At 44.5% G+C, this 21,096-nt stretch overlaps 1 protein-coding gene across 1 annotated transcript in view; it reads right to left on the bottom strand.

Annotated features, from left to right (window-relative positions):
• MCM3AP (minichromosome maintenance complex component 3 associated protein) overlaps window positions 1–21,096 on the bottom strand; it is a 28,753-nt gene continuing 7,657 nt past the window's right edge. Inside the window, 20 exon segments of the mRNA XM_050899602.1 lie at window positions 1–1,581; window positions 2,833–2,983; window positions 4,326–4,532; window positions 5,565–5,694; window positions 6,433–6,690; window positions 6,855–7,245; window positions 8,584–8,681; window positions 9,054–9,312; window positions 9,771–9,924; window positions 10,339–10,473; window positions 11,120–11,188; window positions 11,497–11,694; window positions 13,094–13,246; window positions 13,751–13,864; window positions 14,478–14,609; window positions 15,564–15,664; window positions 16,632–16,822; window positions 17,564–17,808; window positions 19,043–19,203; window positions 19,786–19,948. Coding sequence (XP_050755559.1) covers window positions 1,423–1,581; window positions 2,833–2,983; window positions 4,326–4,532; window positions 5,565–5,694; window positions 6,433–6,690; window positions 6,855–7,245; window positions 8,584–8,681; window positions 9,054–9,312; window positions 9,771–9,924; window positions 10,339–10,473; window positions 11,120–11,188; window positions 11,497–11,694; window positions 13,094–13,246; window positions 13,751–13,864; window positions 14,478–14,609; window positions 15,564–15,664; window positions 16,632–16,822; window positions 17,564–17,808; window positions 19,043–19,203; window positions 19,786–19,948 — 3,469 coding nt within the window. The 3' untranslated portion in view covers window positions 1–1,422.

Genomic DNA, 21,096 nt, shown 5'->3' with positions numbered 1-21,096 from the left:
CCGAAGGAGCAAGGAGGCGACAGGACGCTTCAAGCCGCTACGAATTTATTAGGTACAAAACCACATTTACATCAGATGGCGTGAACCACGTCCCAAAACACTTCGGGGTTTTTTGGTTTTTTTTTTTTACAGGTAAACCGAGAACAGCGACGGCAGCGCTGGGGTAAAGCACGGCGGAGAGCATCACGCAGGCTCCGCTTTGCATGCGACCGGCGAGAGTTAACACAACTCAGCCCAACAAAAGTCTACGTAGTATGAACAGCCTCAAAGCGTAATTTCTTCAAGTCTAAATTTCTCATTTCAACTTTAATATTAAGCTACTGTTGCTATTCTAGGTTTAAGAGAAATAACACAAATGCTATTAATAAAGAAAAACAACAACTACAAAATTACTTTTTTGGAAGGCAGCTGACAGTTTTGGACTACTGAAAATTTCAAATGAGATTAGAAGCAAGTCCAACAACTGTCCTCTGGCAGGCAAGATAATCAGTGTTTACTGCCAAAGCTGCAGTAATTTGTATTTCACCAGGCAGAGGTTTCTGTCTGAGAAAAACCTGCTGATATTGTAATAATAAAAAAAAGATTACTTGTGCAGGAGTACCGCAGACATGAAGTACGTCCTCATACTATTTACTGGGAATCAATATTAAACTAAAACCAAAGGTCTTCAACTTCCAAAGCCACAGCTTTTTAAATACTGGAGAATGCAGGTAGTCTGCTCTTCCAAAAAAGGAAAATCATTTCTCCATAGCTGTTTACTGAAGACTGAAGAAAGCGTCCTGCTTTCCAGCACAACAATTAATCTGTAGAATAAGCAACTCATCTGGTTTTAATGCCGTAAATATTCAATACAATAAAACTTGGGCCCAGCAGCACGAAAGTCCTTCTGGATTTGCACCGAGCATCATAAAGTACAAAATACAGCCAAGGGTTGCACCGACTCGAGAATTGTATTGACATTCCTAGGCAACAAAACAGCAACTTCAAACCACAGCGCTGCTGCAAGGTAGCTTCTGCATGAAGCGCAAGGACAGAGCTGGGACAACGTCTTGGGGACTGTGTCTATGGAGAGCAATTGCTCTGATGTTCCCAGGGGCCCCTGCTACCTTATAGTTTTCTCCTCGTGAAGCTATGTTTACCCACAATGAGAGCCGGCAGAAAGAAAAATCACCACCAAGTGTCAATTTAAGGCCTTCCAAGAAAAGCATTTGACTCGTCTCCGTGCCTGTGAAGCGGAAAAGGAGGGGGAGTCCCAGACCAGCCAAAGCTCAGCAGCGAGCCAAAGGGACACAGTCCGCCACGCCACGCCGCCTCTGTGCAAGGCAGCCGTGCGAGAAGGGCCCAGGCCCCACGTTTGCTCCGTGTTCTTCTCCTGGGAGGACACCTGCTTTTTCTGGAACGTGCCCCGTATCTCAGCTCTGCTCAAATATCCACCATGTCCGCCAGAGCGGATAGGTGGAGCTCGGAGGCCACTTCACCCTCCTTGTTCGCTCTGAGGAGCCGCTGCAAGTGTTTCAGTCTGTCCGACAGCGTGGGGCGTAGCTCCTCCGCCAAAAGCTTGCATCCCTCTTGGCTCCCAGCCTGGGCAGAAGGAAAAAAGAGATGAGCCTGACACCATAATTAAACTCTGTTTAGTGATTAAGTGTTGTCTGCCAAATACTAGGCTACCAAATAAAAGCATACATTGTCCTATTCAGCATGTAAGAGGAAGGATATATGGTAGAAAATAAGACTTAAGACAATTTGATGAAGGGCCCCTTTGTTGTAAACTTCGTACAGATAGAGCAAGCAGGCTTGCATACCAGAGATGAGCAAGTCTGCACACCAAGGACAAGTAAGGCCTGCATACCAAAGATTAGCAAGTAACAATATGTGATAAAAGGGCAAGATGTTCCTCAATATCGGTATTGTACTCCCCGGCTCTGCTGACTGAATTACAAAATGAGCCAAACCCGGAGAAGTCCTTCGTAACTAGGGGAAAGGTAAAAGCGGCAGGGGGAAGCACGACCACCGACTCAATTCAAGACCGAACGAACTTGGCCCCCCACACCCATAAGGAGCGTGCGTGCTCATCTACATCGCAAGCGGAGTTAATTTAAATACGACTGACCAGTAATGAATGAAACGTTTATCACTAGCCAATGAGTGTAAACTTAGTAACAATTAATTAAACACGCCTAATTAACTAACTGGATATAAACCCTGTAATAATGGTATGCGGCATGCACGTTAGGTGGAGCGATCCCCCGTGCATCTGGCGCCGTAATAAAGAACGCCTGCTTTCTAAAACTCCAAATTGAGTCTTAGAAAGTTTTTCCTCACCGACTTTACGGTAACAAGCCTGAGAAAGAAGCATTACCCAGTACCAACAAGGAACTTTTCAGCTCACTGGCTGTTCCCCTACTTTTGTGAACAGCCTCAGCACCCCCCCAGCCCTGAGGGAGTAAGGCAAAAATAGCATTTTCTTCTATTTCTGTCCCCAGCCTGCCTTTAACTGGGGGGAGCTGACCCACAACGGTGATTCCCGACTGTTTAACTGGGGGGAGCTGACCCACAACGGTGATTCCCGACTGCTAAAGTGCAGCACCACAAGGGATACTGTTATGACTGCCAGCAGCAGAAAGCATTAATACCTGTAAAGAACTCTTATTAAAGCATTCCCCTCCTTGGAAAGAAGTTATTTCCAAGGCGTAGTTTTTCAATTCTTTATTGCCCAAGTCTATCCGACACTGCACACCAAGGTAATTCCCACTGAAGGTTCTGTAACTCCGGCAGGGTTGGCACCTGCACTCCTCAGAGCTATAGCTCATTCTCAGTACCACCCTTTCTTACCTCTTGAGCAGATGACGCGGGACTCTTCACCAACGGACCGGTGACAGCTGGGGTGGAGACCAGAGACTGGGGGAGGTAGAGAGGAAGACCTATGAAGTCACCAAGGGGCTCAATGTCCTCAGCTAGACATTGCTGCAACTGTTCTTCGAACCTGGACAGAAAGATCGAGAGCACCAGTCAGACTGCAGCCTGGCTTTGTTCTGGTAACCAGTGGGTTAACCAAGAGTTTTGGGTTCGGAAGCGTCTGCAAGAAGGAGCTGATGTTCACAGTCATTTCCAACATGGTCTGACGTACCCCACTGCTATGACAAGAATCCATCACAGAAGGCTGTGGTAGAGAAAGGGGCCACACAGACTGAACACACCCAACTGATGGGGAAGGCAGCAGAGACAAGAAACCCTTGGGTCAACCTCAGAAGATTTAGTTCTTCAGCTTTGTGATCTGCATTGCTACAGGCACCAAACCGACATCCCAAAGTGGACTTTATAGACATTTGTGACACTGCACGACACACAGACTACTGTAGGACACACAGACTACCGTACACACTGTACTGCTTTAGTTTTGGTGGCTTGATTGACCACAGACAGTTCCCAACCATTCCTCAGAGCTCCAAGTATTTCTACTGTCGTGGTTTAACCCCAGCCAGCAACTAAGCACCACGCAGCCGCTTCCCCCTTCCCCCTCCCAGTGGGGTGAGGAGGAGGAAAGAGGGGGAAAAAAAAAAAAAAAAGTAAAACTCGTGGGTTGAGATAAGAACAGTTTAATAACTAAAGTAAAATATAATACTAACAATAGTAATAATGAAATACAATAATAATAATAGTAATGAAAAGGAATATAACAAAAAGGAGGGGGAGGAAGGGAAAAAAACCAAACAACAACAAAAGAAAAAAAAACCACCAGTGATGCACAATGCACAATGCAATTGCTCACCACCCGCTGACCGATGCCCAGTTAGCTCCCGAGCCACGATCCCCCTCCCAGTTAACTCTCCCCAGTTTATATACTGGGCATGATGTCATATGGTATGGAATAGCTCTTTGGCCAGTTTGGGTCAGCTGTCTTGATGGTGTCCCCTCCCAGCTTCTTGTGCCCCTCCAGCCTTCTTGCTGGCTGGGCACGAGAAGCTGAGAAATCCTTGACTTAGTATAAACACTACTTAGCAACAACTGAGAACATCAGCGTGTTATCAACATTCTTTTCCTATTAAATCCAAAACACAGCACTATACCAGCTACTAGGAAGAAAATTAACTCTGTCCTAGCCGAAACCAGGACATCTACCATCCTGGACTGTTCCTGTGATGCAAGCAGGAGCTAGCAGGGAACTGCACTGCAGTGATGTGCTTGATGAAATTACATGAAACTGGAGATAGTCTAGGCTGTTTCCTAGCACTGTTGGACTTCAGCTTCCCGTTACATACAAGTTAGGAATTGTTTACAACCCTGGGCCAGAGCTGCAAGGAAAGGATGCTGTTCTGGGAACTTACCTCCTGCTTTCTATTTTCTCCAGTTGCAACTGTGCCAACAGACGCTCTGGGAGAAGCTCCTGGGCCGAGGCTGTGTCCGTGAATTCATCTGCACTGGGAACGCTCTTTTCTTGACCTGACAGCATGCTCATGCCAGAACCATATCGACCTGGCATCACGGAGATGCTATAGGGTTTCTTAAAAGAGTTAGGAGATTTTACCCTTGACCTGAGGGGGGAGGAAAAAAAAAAAAAAAAAAAAAAACCACAAAAACAAACTAAAGCACAGAAATTGGTATGGGCATGTTGATTTTTCCCTACTGGCTTGAAGTTTGGAAATAGCAGGGAGTAAGAATTGATCATTTGGAGACATAATTCCCTTGTACCAGGCTCCACATACCACCACCTGCGCGTGGGACCTGAGAGGAACTAATCTGACAGGGTGCTGGGATTCACCCCAAAGAAATATATCTACCCAACATCTCCTGCCACACAGCAGAGCAGCAGCTAAACTTCCGAGAGGGAAGAGAGACTGGCTTCACTCTGAACAAGGCTAGGGAACTGAGCTAGACTCTTGAGATCTCAAACACTTCAATGCCACACAGCTCTACGGCACCCTCCCCCTTCAACCTCTAGCATCTTCTCTTTGCAGTGGGACTTTCCTGATGTCTTCCCACAAGCTGGGGACGAAGCCTCCTTTTGAACTCAAAATGCTGCAAAATTAACATGTAATTACCAAAGAGTAAATCTGCACATCATCTAACATGTAATTCATCTGTCAGGTCCAGGCTGCAACTGAAGGTGAATGTAAGGGAGGGGCACTATGAAATAACGGGCACACTCATGATTTATTCCTGTGCTCTTCCCCAGCCTCACACTGTTTTTCCTCCATGCTTTGTGTACCCAGAGTACAAGTCTAATTCCAAAGCCTCAGCAGCGTTTTCTTTGGCAGAAGTTAATTTCTCCACTTACAACACTTTAAGCGCTCCTCAAGCAATCAATTTCTTTTATTTCTGCAGGGTTACTCAGCTCTCAAATCTACTTACTACCCTGTTTCAAGCACGCCCTTGTACATTATTTCAAGGAGATGTACGCAAGCACGTTCTGGGAGGATGCCACATGCTGGTTTTCAGCATTGTGACGGCACTACATGTTCATCGTAGAGGCCCCGAGCAACCTCCTTGGAGTTCACCGAGCAACTCCAACGGCACAATGGACGGCTGAATGCTACTCCCACAGGCAGTGCCAGCAGCTGCCTCACCTCTTGTGGCCTTGCCGGATCTCCTCCTGCGTGCGCAGTCTGGCTTGCTCCCACGAAAAAGGGAGAGTGAAGTTCTTTAAATGCTCCTTGAAGAAGTACACACGAATCTGACCGTCTTCACTTACTGCTTCTGTGAATAAACCCAAACCCAACATTTAATATTAGAACAGATTTTTCCCCTTCGGACGAAAAGCTCAGTATTGAAAAGCCAATTTGAAGAAAAATTGCGTGTTCACTTTCAAGTAGCTTTAAGTTGTAATCTGCATGTAAAAAGGAGACTTCTTGAACTGATTTACTGTTCAACAGATACCAGATTACTGGGAAAGACTGTAAAATGCTGCTTCATCTTAATTTTAAAAATTCTAGTGCATCCAAGTTCAGTGTATTAAGTAAGTCATTTCATTAAAAGAGGCTCCCTATAATTAAGCCAAACAGGGCACCAAAAACAACACTTGAAATTGAAAGCAAACAGAATCCGAGACAAACTTCATTAATCCACAGAAGTGCTCATTAACAGTGGCAGCCTGCCATCTCAGCTGACCTGAGCTTACATGACTTCTGAGGGACCAATTCTTGGCCTTCGGTTGAATGTAAACCCTCTCCTACTGGGAGAGGAGGGCTGAAAGACTCTGACCGTATTCTTCCTCACAGAGACAAAATTTTTAATCACGAGCTCAAGTCAAGTCATAATCAACACTAAATACACACTCCAAAGAGCAGAAAGATGTGCAGTAAGCACAGCGTTATGCTACAGGAGGAGATCAAGACCATAGCTCACTTGCTGCTATGCATTAAAGGCACCACTGTCAAGTTATCAAACACAGATATGCAAGAAGTATCATCCATGTTGTAGAAGGACACGCGATACCTGGAGCAATAGGCAGTTTGGGTGGTTTCCAGTCTCTCAGTTTATGATCGATGCAGACTGCCAAGATCTCATCCCAAGGGATCTCATCAACGGAAGGTCCATCTTCAGCAGAGTTCCCAGATGTTCTGTTTTTCCACTTCTGGTAAGTTTTGCTCAGCAGATTCTCCACTTGTGACTGGATCAGTGGTTGAGTATGAGAAGAACTAGCAATCTGAGACACATACTGAAAAATCATGCGGCAAACAGGACGCCAAGGAGCTATGGGAAAAAAAAAAAACAAACAAAAAACCCAACAAAGTAAATTGCAAGAATTTGTGACAGAGCCAAACTACCCGCCTTACAGGCTGGTAGTTCAACATGGTGCAGGCACATCTGAGAGAATGAGGTGCCTCCAAGAGGATACTGCACTGTGAAGTACATACCACCTAACGGAGGCAGATCTAGGTATGGGATCTGGAAGGACAGCACAGCCTTCTTCAGCCAGGCCAGGTGATCAGGCATGTTCCACTGCAGGTGGGGCAACAGCTTGTTACCCCCAGGCTCTGAAAACTCAGTAACAGGCCAAGACAAGTCACAAAGGTGCTCCGAGGATGCCACATCCGAAAGAAACTGCAGCACGCTGTTGTACAGCTCTATGATGACCCCAGGCTCCTGAGACGGCAGGCCAGCTAAACGCCTCTCCTTCCAGTCATGGTAGAAGCGCTTGCCAAATTCACCATCAATCCCATCCTCAACGTACTCCCGAAGGGTCTGACTGCAGAGCTCAAGGGAGTCAGGGCATTGGGAAACCAGCCAGCCCACAGCCGCAGAGATCTACGACACACAAAACATGGGTGGTTGGAAACTGCTCCGCCATGATCAGGACATAAAGGATTCAAATCCTGCAACCCTAAGTTTGATGTAACGGTGTTCAAGATACTATGCAGCAAAATACAAACAAATCAACTATCAGCATCCTGGTATTTGCAACAGTAATTCTCCAAGTAGGCGGTCACAAACTAAATTCACACATAGCAGGCTCAGGAACAGACAGAAAGAGGCCGTTCGCACCAGGTGCGGGTGTGCAGTGGTATTTGCTGCTGCAGGATGCTGGGGATGCCAAAAACTTATCTGGGTGAAAGTGGACAGATTCACAGAAGTTAGCCCAGGGTGACTATATCCAGAGAAGCCATGTCTGATCCTGGCAGTCCTTGAACCGCAAAGAGATGCGAGCTGTGAGGGTTTGTGGGGAGCATCACTCTGGGCTCGTCTTGTTCTCACTCTCTTTCTTAGGCACCTTCTTCAGGCACCATGAGAAGGTAACACGGGGCTGGAGCTGCTTTTAGTCTGAGACAGCTTGGCCATTACCCTCTCCCACCTCTCCAACCCACCCACAAAAAGCTATTTTAGACTTGTAAGTATCATTTTCCATCATGGGTTTTTGATTACTCTCCAGGCCACTATTGCCAAGCACACGGCAAACTGAAGGACAAGGGGAGATGCTGGTGTCTGGAGGCTGTCAAGGAGAGATCCATACAATCCTTCTTCGCGTATGTAAAGAGGATAGAGGCATCCCTCAGTCCCATCCACCAAGATCGTGATCTCACAGCAGCCAGAAGAGCTACAAAGGGTCCTTTGCGTTTTAGGATTGGGAGCTTAAGGGTAACAAAGGTTCACCCCACCACTAGCACTTGTCTCTTAGGCAGCAACGGTACCTCTGCTAGTCAACGCAGGCGGGACAGACAAGAATGGATTTACATAATCCACATATTTTGGTCTCAGTGCAGTTTTCAGTATGACACAGAAGAAACTATCTTTTATGCAGCAAATGCCACTGATCTCTAGTCAGTTAAAATAGAACAGTCACGAATAATGGAAAAGTAGCAGAAATATTTCATTTCAGAATAGTTCTGGCTGATGTTGGAATCACTATTAACAAGCGAGTATCCGACTCCAGCAAATTCAGGTGTGTGGGGAAAAAAATGGTAAGAGAGCTTTTTGAACAAAAACTATGTTACAGAAACTTCAACAGAAAAAAAAAATATCCCATTACACAAGATTCAGCTGCAATTTAAGCTACTGAGAACATAGTAATTCCTTGTAAGGCATTAGTAATTGAGAGGTTAATGATAAACCAGTCAAGTATCTCTTCAGGTGAGTTGCTGTTCTTACCCTTCTGGTGCCTTGTAAGTCATTGATGGAACCTGGCAGCTCAACAATGGTGTAGTCTGAAATAAGCTGGGCTGAAATCAAGTCCTGCAGCATCAAACCTTAAAAGTAAGAAAACCCACAATATACACAGAGAAAGAACAAACGGGTATCTCCTACTCTGACCTAGTCTCACACTCTGCATACATTCACAGCATCACTTCTCTCCTCCATCCTTCCCCGCAGACTCTCAGGATCAAATACTGTGTGCAAAGGAAAACTGGAAGCCAAAAGAAAGTTCATTTCTTTCCATATTGATCAGTTCTTAGGGCCTCTGGATTTCTAGAAAAGCTCTGAAAAGTACTGTACTTCACAGTCTCTCCCTGTGAAGTACAGGTGATGTATTTGAGAGACCGCACTGGCCGCAACAGTTCTACTTGGGGCAGCCCTACACATTCACATTGTTTTTCCAAGGCACAGAAATAATTACGTACCTTCTTCTACTTCTTTCTCTGTGGCCTCCTCTTCCTGACCGGGGATTAGAACCACCAGGGGAACCGTCGGGTGGAAAGGTTTGGCCTGAAGCAACTGTTTCAACTGCAGCAAAGCTGAAAGCCAATAAACATCATCTTCTGCAACATCTTCACTCCGAACTCGAGGGGGCAGGAGAAGAATGAGACCGCTGGTTCCAAGCAAGTCTTTTTGCATTTCAGCTGTATCAAGCTCAGAGTCGGACAGCGCACCATGTGCCACCTATACAAGTAACAAAGATGACAACAGTAATGTAGCTAAACGAAGCTATTTTCGTACTGAAATCTGCAGTTTACTATCATTAGCATTCAGCTTTGACATTCGTTACCAGGAGCTCTACAAATCCTAAGACAATGCGTTACAAGAGACAAAAATGGATGTGTCCAATAGATGCAGGTGAGCACAAAAGTGCACTTCAGCACCTGATTTGGCATCAGGAATTGAGATGATTGAGGTTCTAACTATTGCACTGTATTTAGGCAGGTATTTACTCAGTTGACTGGAAACAAGAAAAAAAAAAATCCATCTTTTTTCAGACCTTTTCAACAACCCCATCCCTCCCAGTATCATCTCCCTCCATCTGACAGGACACAGTGTGAAAAGCCTCCGCGCAACATCCACTGGAAAAGAGCACGCCCTGCTTTTATGCTGTTAGGTATCATGAAATTGTTCTCACCTACCTTTATACACACACTGACTTTAATGCTTCTGCTCCCTTGCATGCCAGGAGAATTAAATAACGTCAGTGTTTGAATTCTGCCTTCTGTATGTGAAGCGTTTTTCTTCCAGCTTTTGTCTCCCATAAATTTGGCTTTCAACCAATCCACCAGTACCCTAGCAAACAAGAGTGGGCTTTTGGGGTTTTTGTTTTAAAAAATGGTATTTTAGGGTTTTAGCACCAACACCTCTAAGACACCACAATCTATCATAACCCCAACCTTCATACTGCTTGGATTTTGCTAAACAGCTATTAAACGTCCTGAAATTATCCACACTCCTACATATCTCAAGGTTTTCTGTTTTCAGTATGAACAAAAGGAATTCAACAAACAATGTCAGGAGAAGATACAGACTGACCACTGCAATAAGTTACAGCTATATTCTTTAGAGTGCTCTGGAGAAAAAAAACAAACTGGAAATTTGACATGGTACAGGAAAAAATAAAATCAAGGACTGCGTACTACTACTACTCTTCTATTTGACTACCTTGTTTGAGAAAGGGACCCAGCAATCAACTCTTTTACTTACCTGTTGGGATCATCCTCCGCATATTCATCATCATTTGGCAAAACCAATAGCACCTTCCAAAAAACCTGCTCTTGTTGAACTGGAATATGTTCAGTGATTAATGAGACAAGATCCAGGGGAGTCCAAGCTAAATCACTTAAAGAGAGACAGAAGCTGGTGAAAAGACCCCCCCAGCACTCATTCCCACTTGGGGAATGTTTTTCTTGCTTCGAACAAGTTACAATACTGTAAGTAGCTACTGTCCGGTTCAAACAGTCCAAAATTACAGACCAGACGCCTTCAAGAATTACAGCTGCTAAATCTGTTACCTGGGCCTTACTTTGGGGATTGCGGGACCATATGTGTATTGCTTCACTTCCACGCTGCTTCAATACCCTGCTCCAACGAACACAAGCCACTAGAGCGCACGATGAGCCGTGAGAAGGCAGACCTCCTTTAAACATCTAGATCAAGCCCTTCATGCCACAAGCCAGGCCAGTAACAGCTCATTTACTCCTCTCTTTCCCTGTACCCCATCCCAGGCACCATCCCACCCAGGTACAAAAAACCCCCGTAATATCCATCGGATCCTTAAAGTTACACCCACGGCAATAGGATCAGATGGCCTAATACTTTGATGAATTTGTCTTCCAGTTTCCCTTATCTGGAAAATACTCCCAGAAGCAAGGCTGCAAGCGGACACTTGGATACGATTTGCCATTCCTTACTGACATTTTTGAGATCTCTGGCAGTTCTATTACAATTTGCTTAGAAAGAAACCAAGGGTCAAACGCCAACGTACCTTAACAATTGCTGGTAGAAGTGCTGAACTTTAATTTCATGCACTGTCTTGTTTCTCAGCCAATTCAATCTGGAAACAAAAGATTCTTGGTTGTAATTTTTGGTAAAAAACCCAGGTACTTTAACCAAATTTAATAAACACTCACTAAGACCTGAGAATTACTGCAGACACTTTAGAAAGTTGCCGTTAATAGAAGAAGGGTTTCTTTAGGTTTGGAGTCTTTGTCATGGCATTTGGGCAGAAAGGGTCTTTTTGGGGGTATTTGAGAACAAACAGTTTTGCAAAACCATTAATGTTCACAATGAAGGTTCAAAGAGGCCTACTTTGTAACTTACCTTCCAAAAATCAGATTGCCAAATGTAACTAAGTATCCTTACCTCGTGCAAGAGATGCCCAGCTTTCCTCCATTCCCCAGGTTTACAATTCTCTTGCACAAGTTCTCCATGGCTATAGGCCACTCAGCACTGGGGGATAGTGCTTTTAGTTTATTTTTTGGATCTGCGCAACAGGGAGCAGCTGGGAACGCCCTCATTTGACGTTTCAACTTTGTTCGAGCTGCCACTGCCTCCCGCCACCTTTGGAAGGGAACAGATAAATAGATCACATTAATAAACTCTTCTGCAGACCAAACAGGTTTTCTCATCTTTGATCTTCAGACTGGATTGGGCTCTTAAACACCCCACAAGTCACAGGGGTGCCCAGGGGCAAGTGTGAGGTGGCACATGTGGGTGGTGCAGCGGGCTCAGGCTGTATTTCTGCACGCAGCCGCAAAGTCAGAGCTCAAACAGAGCGTGCACAGGACGAGACCTGCCAGCCGTACACACGGAGCGTCCAAAAAGGGCAGCCCTGTGCCCCATTCAAAAAAAACAATGCAGACAAAAGGGAGCAGCCTTCTCCTTAGCAAGCTGCGCTTGCTCTCAGCGGCCAGAGAGATCACAGGAGAGAAGCAGGATTGCCGCTCTTCCATCTCATCCCTTCCTCAGCTGTCTTAGCTGTGCTCCCCAGGCAAAAGTTCAAGCACGGTTCTCCTTCCCTGTTTTCAGCATAGAGCGTTTTACAACGATCCGTTATAAAGCTTCTCTGATATCTCAAGCACTTGCTGAAAACACTTTTGCAACATCTACTGCAGTAAGAAAGGTATGCCTCTTTTTTCTTGTTCTGGTTCTAAGGAACATTTAAAAAGGCAAATTCACCAACAAGGAGAGAACATAAAGCCTTTATCATTAGATGCTAGTCTATTTTTCTATGACCGAATGATTCAAAACATGTACCACCCAACAGTTTTATAACACAAAAATTCATTAATTGAAAACTTTCATTGTGTTTCCTCACGTATTTTCAGTGCTTATAAAAAAAGCATTCCTGCATCATCCAGTTTTCTTGACTGCTGCATGTACATTTGTTTCACGTATCTTTAGGCTCCTCCTTAACCTTCCCTATCATGCTGAAGGCGATTTATGCACGCCCTGAAGAGACACATGAACTTTTAGGGCAGAAAGAACTCTGCAAGGGAAGATGCTGCACAGTAAAGGGACTAGCCTGCTCCTTCCTCTTTAGCAGGGAGAAATGCCACCTGAAACGCACCTCAACCTGCCTGCACTAGGGCAGCACAGCACAGGGAGAAATGAATCTCTGCCTTGGAGCACCACAACAGCCACTGAACACTTAGCACACAGCCAGAAAAACAAGCATCCGACAGAAAGAATACAAGGAGAAATTATTACAAGTTCCTAGACAGAATGAAGCTGAAATCTTCTACCAAGCTCATTATCTGACTCTGATGAGGTGTGCTTCCCTCCCCACATATAGCTGAGTAACTTATCAGAGGCTGGTAATAAGACTAAGTCTACCCTTATAGTGGAGACAAGAAGACAGCAAAAAGAATGCAACCAGACAGCTGCAGTTCAAACTCTATTAGCCACTCCTTGCCAATGCTCCCAAGAAAAGCAGTTGTGCCACAGGGTGGCAACTCACCGTTGCAAGTACTTGCAGAAACACTGGAGCTCCTGAAGGGTTTCCTTAGCAATCTGGAAAATCTCGTCCTCCAGAAAGAGGTCCATGACATGACCACAGACTTCTTCTGAACACCGGGCAATACGGGCTTGCCGGTCTCTTTCTAAGGCACATCTAGTTCAAAATGAAACAAACCAAGACCACTAGTGAGGTGGAGACTGCAGCCAATACAATTAGCTGAGGTACAAACAGGGAAGACCATCGCATTTAGCAAAGGGGAGGGATTTTCCACACTCTATGGCCCTTCTAAGTTAAGACCTGTAATCAATTAGAAGTCATTCAAGTTTTACGCTGATCACGGGTTTCCAAAGAAGGATCTACAAGCGAGCCCGCAGCTGAGCCGTAAGGGAGTCAGAAGAAAAATAAGCACAGAAGGCAGCCTTGCCCTAGACAAAGCCTCTATTCCCTCCACCCTGGAGGGCGGCTACTGCCTGACGCAGTGCGACTGCAAACCGGCAGCCCGCCATACGATCAAGGACACTTACCCTCTCTTTAAAGTAGCTTGTTGAAGATGAACTCAGTGAAGGCCAAGCAAGAAGCCCACCACTCCCTAACAAATTCTTACCCTTAGGAAACCATCCTACAGCAAAGTAATAGCATACAATATGTTGTACGTACTTTAACTCATTGGCTGAAGCTTCTTGAACACACTCCTTTATTACTTCTTCCATTAACTCCATACCCACCAACTGGCTCAACTGCTTTATTAACTGTTCTCTTTCCTGCTTTTGCCTGGAAGGACAGAAAACAGATTTACACAAGTGGCAAGACAAGAGTGGCAAGATTTACACAAGTAAAAGGATTTACACTGGCAAACCGCCGCCTAGTTACACAAGCGCTACGTGCAGTGTCAGACAGTTAATTTGCCTAAAATTGAGTTCCCACTAGCTGGTTTCTCCCTCTAAAGATAAACAGCTTTCCATGGAGGCAATTTTCCCTCAAAAATAGAGATAACAATGAGATTATTTTATTCTTACCCCAGTAAGCTACAGACAAGTAGCTCACTCAGAAGGAAAAGTTCCTGCATACAGCAGGGCTGGGATGCATCTCCCTCTCTGGAAGCTCTGGGTGAATAAGAGTTCCCAAAATTCCCACCCACCATTTTCATAGTGTCTCCGTGAGGTCACCAAAGTATTAACTAGCAGATCACCCAAGAACGCGGAGGGGACAGCCTGTCTGCACGATCCCAGGGCAGTTCAAGGTGAGACAAACCGAGTGCTGTCGGCATGGCAGAAAGACACAGGGCCTGAGCACACGTGCCAGGACTCAGGTTGGCTCCGGCTGTCGTTACGTGCCTAAGGGTGTATACAGCCCACCCTGCCCCACAGCAAAAGCAGCGACTCGCCTCTCTTCCTCCACTCTGCGCCTTTCCTCTTTGACACGCTCCCTTTCTGCGCTAAGCACGCTTCCAGCCACTTGTCCGAGGATCTCCCCCATCACTTCAGTCACGAGTTCCTCCACGGCGGCCTCCGAGGTGCTGTGCAGAAACAGAAATTCTCTTTTCAAAGCCAGGAAGTTTTCATTCAAAGCCCTATGTCTGTCTTTTTCTCAAGCATACCCTTGCTCTGTTGTGGTGGGCTGACTCCGGCCGCCAGCCAAGCCCCCACGCTGCTACTGGCTCACTCCCCTCCCCGCATCAGGACAGGGGAGAAAATAGGAAGAACAAAAGCAAGAAAACTTGTGGATAGAGATAAAGACACTGTAATATATGAAGGGAAAAAAACCCCACACCAAGCAAAGCAAAGGCAGTCAGCCACCACCTTCCACAGGCAGACCAACGCCCAGACAGTCTCCAATCAATTGCCAGCCTGGAAGCCAGAAAATCCCACCTTCTTCTTCCTCTAACCCAGTTTTATTGCTGACCATGACATCCCATGGTATGGACTTTGGTCAGTCTGGATCAGCTGTCCTGGCTGTGTCCCCTCCCAGCCTCTGGCATGCCCCCAGCCTACTCACGGGGGTGCAGAGTGGGAAACAAGGAAGGCCTTGACCCTGTACTGTTCAGCAATAACCAAAACATCGGTGCGTTAATAACACTGCTTTGGTCAAAAACCCGCATCTACGACTCTACCAGCTGCCTTGGAGAGGGAAGCGTTATTTGAAGCAGAGAAGCAGCCAGATCTGGACTTACTCCTCTTGTCCCCCTTTGGGCACCTTCCCTTCCACAACACACATTTCTTGCGGCAGTGGTGTGAGTGTCATGCAAGGCAAGGTTTACAGAGGTTTGCAGTTAGCCTTCCATTAAGCTAGCTGGTGTGTAACAGAGAGGTGGCAGACATCTGAAGAAAGGTCGGCTTTTCCCTCAACTGTACCAGTAAGACTATCTCCACTACAGACCTTGCCTTGCTCAGTTTTTATGATCTTCACACATGGTGCTGCTATGGCAAATTGCGGCTTTGGTGACAGAGCACCACCAACAAATGCTCTTTACCAGATGGCGGCAGTCACGTAAGCCACTCCTGCTCTGCCGACTTCTCTGCACTCTCCTTTGAGGACGTCGTGCACAAGCCCGTCCACCACTTCGGCGATGTCCTACAACACAGCAGAGGAAGCAGCTGAAGCAAGATGCAGTCCTGCTCAGGACGGCCTGGGCGCACACGTGAACTGGGAGTGAGGCTTTTCAGCTTTGTTTAATGGACTGTAATTGGCAACGTCATCTGTATTTCTACTTAGAAACTAAGCTAACTTAATCAAACACAACAGCCCGGAAATTTTACACTATCTAAAAGGTTAGTAACAGTCCCAGAAACCTTCTGTATTAAATATGGGCAAGTCAAGTTAGGAAATAATAGCTAAGAAAAGTGAATTTTGAGAGGGATTCCCATTTTTTTACTTGAGAGTTTCTCTCATTCTAGCTGATTTAATTCCAAATTACCAGGTCTCATCTTCACTGAAATGTAGCCACATTTAGGTAGAATATGGCAGCTGTACTTTACAAAGCAATGAGACACTCCGAAATGGGTTCAGCATTAGTACGTATCTAAACGTGTGTGGGAGGGAGAAAAAGGGGAACAGCACAGATACACAGGGTACACATTCAAGACCCAACATTCATAGTTACATATCCACAAGAAGAAACTTTGTCATGGCTCATTTGAAATAAGTGCCATTAAGAAACAGCTCAGTATTATTCACTAAAGCAAAGTTTACCCACTAAGTCAAAGATAATCACTTTCTGCTATCACTTTCTGACTCTCTCCTTAGTGGTTTCTCAAATAAATGCTAAAAAGACAGGACTGTTTATCCTATGAGAGAGTCGGAGCAAGCACTGGCATTTCAGGCTTGCATCTGAAATCACTCAAGACCTTCTCTTTTCAGAATAGTCCAAGGAAACATCTTCTCAAAGTATCCAAAGCACTGAAGCAGGGAGTGTCTCCTTTTGACTCTACATAACGCATGCAGATTGTAGAAAACTAAAACAACCTAAGAACTCAGTTACCTTTTATTATATTTCACAGATCTTTCCCAAATACTTCATGATGGGTTTAAATTTCCTTACTGTGTCTGTGTAGACAGGCTGAAGCTTTGAGGAGAGAGGCTCAGGTTGCCCAGCAGGTTGGGAGATTGCAGGCGCAGGAGGCAGCACTGGCACAAGCTGACGAGGCAACAACGAGGGCAGAAGATGAGCTGGGGGCTGGACTCTTACTGCTGCAGCATCTAAATCCACACCTTTGCTTTCCACTCTTCCTTCTTGGGAGGGCGGAAGAGAAAAATTAAGGAAACCAGGTCAGTCACAAAGAGAAGCAAAACTATTCCTATCTTCAAAAGCTGGCTTGTCTGATAAATCTCATCAGGTCATAAACCAAGTCCATAACAGTAGCATGCTGCCTTAAAGTTAAAAATATAATTCTATCATAGAAACTTATTTATATTTATGAATATTTTATATAAAACATTCAAAAGTTTCATTGCACATTACCTCCAATATCGAGTACATACCATACATTTCCAATAAAACAACTGTTTTAAGTCAAGTACACCTAGCACCTACACACACCTTGAATAAATGCAAAATATCCGTACTTTCAACAGGACTGAAAAAGCATACATTCAGCTAACTTGAAAAACAACGTGATTACACACACAGTGGGAACAAACAGTCACAATACAAAATCTGCAAACTGAAAAGGGAAGTTGGCTGTCCGAAGTAACCAAATATCTAGTTATTTCACCTATGTTGGCAAAATCGCGCTCATTGCCATTAGCGTTTCCTGTACTGGGAAATATATTTTATTAATCAGGTTGCTTCTTAGCTTTTAGACATACGTAAGTACACTTAAATCAAAACATGCTTTCATTACATCCAAGTTTCCATGCAATTTCAACCTGTATGAGCCAAGAACAGTTCCTGCTTTGTAAAATCAAACTACTCACAGAGCTGACACAGCAGTATGTTCCTGAGCAATACCCAAAATGCATGTTTGCTCTTACCTGTTGCTTCCACGCTGGATTTTTGGCCACTACTAGCTTGATCCACAGAGGTGCTTCCGCCGGTATACTTGTTCTGGCCGTTGAAGCTGGATACAGGCACGTGATGTGGCACCGAGGGCAACGGCCCACCGTTCACAACTTCCCCAACCGAGACAGTTAGCTTCTGGCTGACAAACATGGATTTACGTGGTTTGGGTAATCCATCTGGCTCCAAGAAAGCTGAGCGATTCAGCTCCACGTAAGCACTGGGGAAAAAAATAAAAAACAGGAGCACATCCTTAAAGCTCCAGTAACCTACAGGTTTTTAGTTGGACAGCTTAGCTGGGCAAAGCGAGACAGGCTCTCGGGATTGCTCCCTGTAGCCTGGATCTCGATCTTTGACTGGAACCAGAGCAGGGAAGGCAGAGAGCACTGTCCTCACAGCTATCCTCCCAGAACAGAGTGCAAGCTGCACTAACATTTCTGGGCACCCACCCTTGTGGACTTTTCTGTGTCTTTCTCCTTTTCACCTTTATCCACTGTGTATATTATCCGTGCCCATTTTACCTCGACTACATCCCACATGATAGATGCCAGGGCTATCTACAGAAGTCATTTTAAAAACTGCAGTCTTCTTCCAATCTTGGCACCTGTAGCCTGGCTAATTTATTATTTCAAAACAGAATATTAACAGGAAATAGAGCGCTCTAACTGGCATGCTCAAGTTTTTTGCCTTCTCCAGTCTCTTGAGATTGCAAGTCTGTATGAGCACACCTTACAATGTATGTATTTCCATGGCAGACACTCTTATCTGCAAACCGTTGGCCTCCAACATCCTCTAGAAACTGGTTTGCACTGTTCAGCTTCATCCCACCCTACGTGCATCACCATAATGCCAGTTTCCTGAGAAGCAGAACTGTGTGCTCATTTCCCACAGAGCTGTGATTTACTACAATTCAACTGCAAGATAAGAACCTAAAACAATTTTTTTTTTTTTCCTACTGGGTTATCCACATCATCTCTTTCTAGGGAGGAAGTCCCTGGAGCCCAATGGAGACCGAGCTCAATATGCAGTCTCTCCTTTGGGGGAAAGGTTTCTCTCGTTTTTCGCCACCTTCCAGAAGGCTGAAGGAATTCTGTATCCTTGAAATCCCTTGTCACCTTATCAAACCAAGTAAAAAAAGATATACAAGTGCAAAAAAAGCTATTGTGGGAAGTCACAGTCGTTACAGGGATACAAACCCCATTTCTTGAGGGAAAGATGCAAAATTAAAGAACTTTTCACAGTTACAGCATTAAAAATAGAACAGATTATTAAAATTTGCACCCATCACTATCCTAATGCTTTGCTTACAGAGCCCAGCCCCTACCCTTCGCCTCTTCTTTTCTTTTTCTGGTTGCAAACTGCAGGAGCAGCCCATCCACATTAACACTTCGCCTAACATCGGTCTAACCCCAGTAGGCATCTTAAAGCACAGACGCCCTTTTCCTCACACTTACCCATCAGATACACTCAGGCCATAGTAACTTATAAAATCGGTTGCCTCCTCACAATCTTTGAACAGTAGCATGCGGACCAGGTGATCCAAGGGAAACACTGTACATCTTTGGGTGCTCACAGTGTAGGCAATATTGAGAGATTTGAGAGCATCTTTACGAATCTGGGGGAAGATAAAAGAAAAAGCCACATAACTACTAACTTAAAGACCCCAAAGTGTACTATAAAGTGTACTATAAACGTGAAAAATCACATTTAAAAGAAATCAATATTTCATCATCAAATATCCACACAACAACTATTCAGATTTAACTTTCTTTTTAAATTCTATGCACTTGCTTTAATGTTTCTGCTCCGCTTCAATGCTGCTCATTTTGAGCACATCCCTTTGTGATTCTTGTGCAGAAGAAAAAGCTTGCAAGGGCTTCTGAAAGTGCAGGTTGATATTTCCTTTGCAAAAGTCTCAGGCCTGCGTCTCTGCTTCCCAATTATTTTCAGGGGAAATAATATGTATTTGTACAGAGTTATGGGAAAAAAATGCTGAGAAGAGCATTTTAGCATTTGCCTTTTATATTACGGCAGAAAACTCTTGATAAATTTTTAAACGCTTCTGAAGAAGCGAGAATAAGATTATTTTTAAGGCTAAATATCTACCAAGTTCTCTGCTAAGAAGATCTCCTCCCAGAACTCCCAGACTGTTTTACTGATTAACACTTTAAAAAATATCCATCTGCCTTTTTCTCACCTGGTTGAAATAACAATGCAAGAGACAGGCATTCAGATAGGAAGCTGCTTGCACTAACTTGAAAAACCTCACAAAGTTGTTGCTGTTTAACGCAGCAAAAGCTTGAACTGCAAATCTAACTTCAGGAGAGTTTCTAACCTCTGGATGAAACTGCTGTACTTCTCTGTGGAGACAAAAGACAGAGACAAACCTTTTGCTTCAATACTAACAATCACAATTCAATAGCAACCTGTAACAAAACAGAATTAAAATTAGGAGCTTTAAGCAAGACATGCAACTCCTGTCCAAAACAAACAGCTGTGAATTAAATTCGCAGCATTATTTACTTATCGTTAATCTTCTAACAATCCTTGCATAATCAGTATATTATTTAGGTACATCACTCCAACGTCTAGGGAAGAAGGCAGTTGTCGTGGTTTAACCCCAGTCAGCAGCTAAGCACCACGCAGCCGCTTCCCTCTCCCCCTGCCAGTGGGATGGGGAGAGGGGGGGGGAAAGGGTAAAACTCGTGGGTTAAGAACAGTTTAATAACTAAAGTAAAATAAAATATACTACTATCAGAAGAAGAAGAATATAATAATAATAATAATAGTAATGAAAAGGAATATAACAAACAAACAAAAAAAAGAGAAATAAAACCCAAAGACAAGACAAGTGATGCCCAATGCAGTTGCTCACCACCCGCTGACTGATGCCTGAGCAGCGATCCGCCCCTCCCGGCCAACTCCCCCCAGTTTATATACTGGGCATGACGTTCCATGGTATGGAATATCCCTTTGGCTAGTTCAGGTCAGCTGCCCCGGCTCTGCTCCCTCCCAGCTTCTTGTGCAACCTGCTTGCTGGCAGAGCATGGGAAACTGAAAAGTCCTTGGCTTAAGACAAGAGCTACTGAGCAACAACTAAACCATCAGTGTGTTATCAACATTATTCTCACACTAAATCCAAAACACAGCACTGTACCACCAGTACTAAGAAGAAAATTAACTCTATCCCAGCCAAAACCAGGACAGCAGTTAAGAGATCGACCAGAAAAGCAAAGTATGACTCCGCCCACAAAATGGTTTTTGCTTGGTCCTACTGCAGATAAAGCAGTGAAGCTTGGATACCACTCTGGGAAGAGAAAAAAAGTTTTCCTTGATTGAGAATAGTGAAGATTTAACTTTTTTTTGTTTGGTTGTTTTTTTTTTTTTTTTTTTTTACTACCTGCAGAAGCTCTAGTGAGTTATTCAAGGAGATAAAACAATGCTTTTTTTTTTTTTTCCCCTTTTCTTAAAAAAATACATGTTTTAAAATGACCTATTGAAAAATTCA

The sequence above is a fragment of the Gymnogyps californianus genome, chromosome 7 (genome assembly GCF_018139145.2).
Source record: "Gymnogyps californianus isolate 813 chromosome 7, ASM1813914v2, whole genome shotgun sequence".
NCBI classification, from domain to species: Eukaryota; Metazoa; Chordata; class Aves; order Accipitriformes; family Cathartidae; genus Gymnogyps; species Gymnogyps californianus.
Note: the sequence above shows the minus strand (reverse complement) of the source record. Positions and strands in the feature narration are given on the sequence as shown.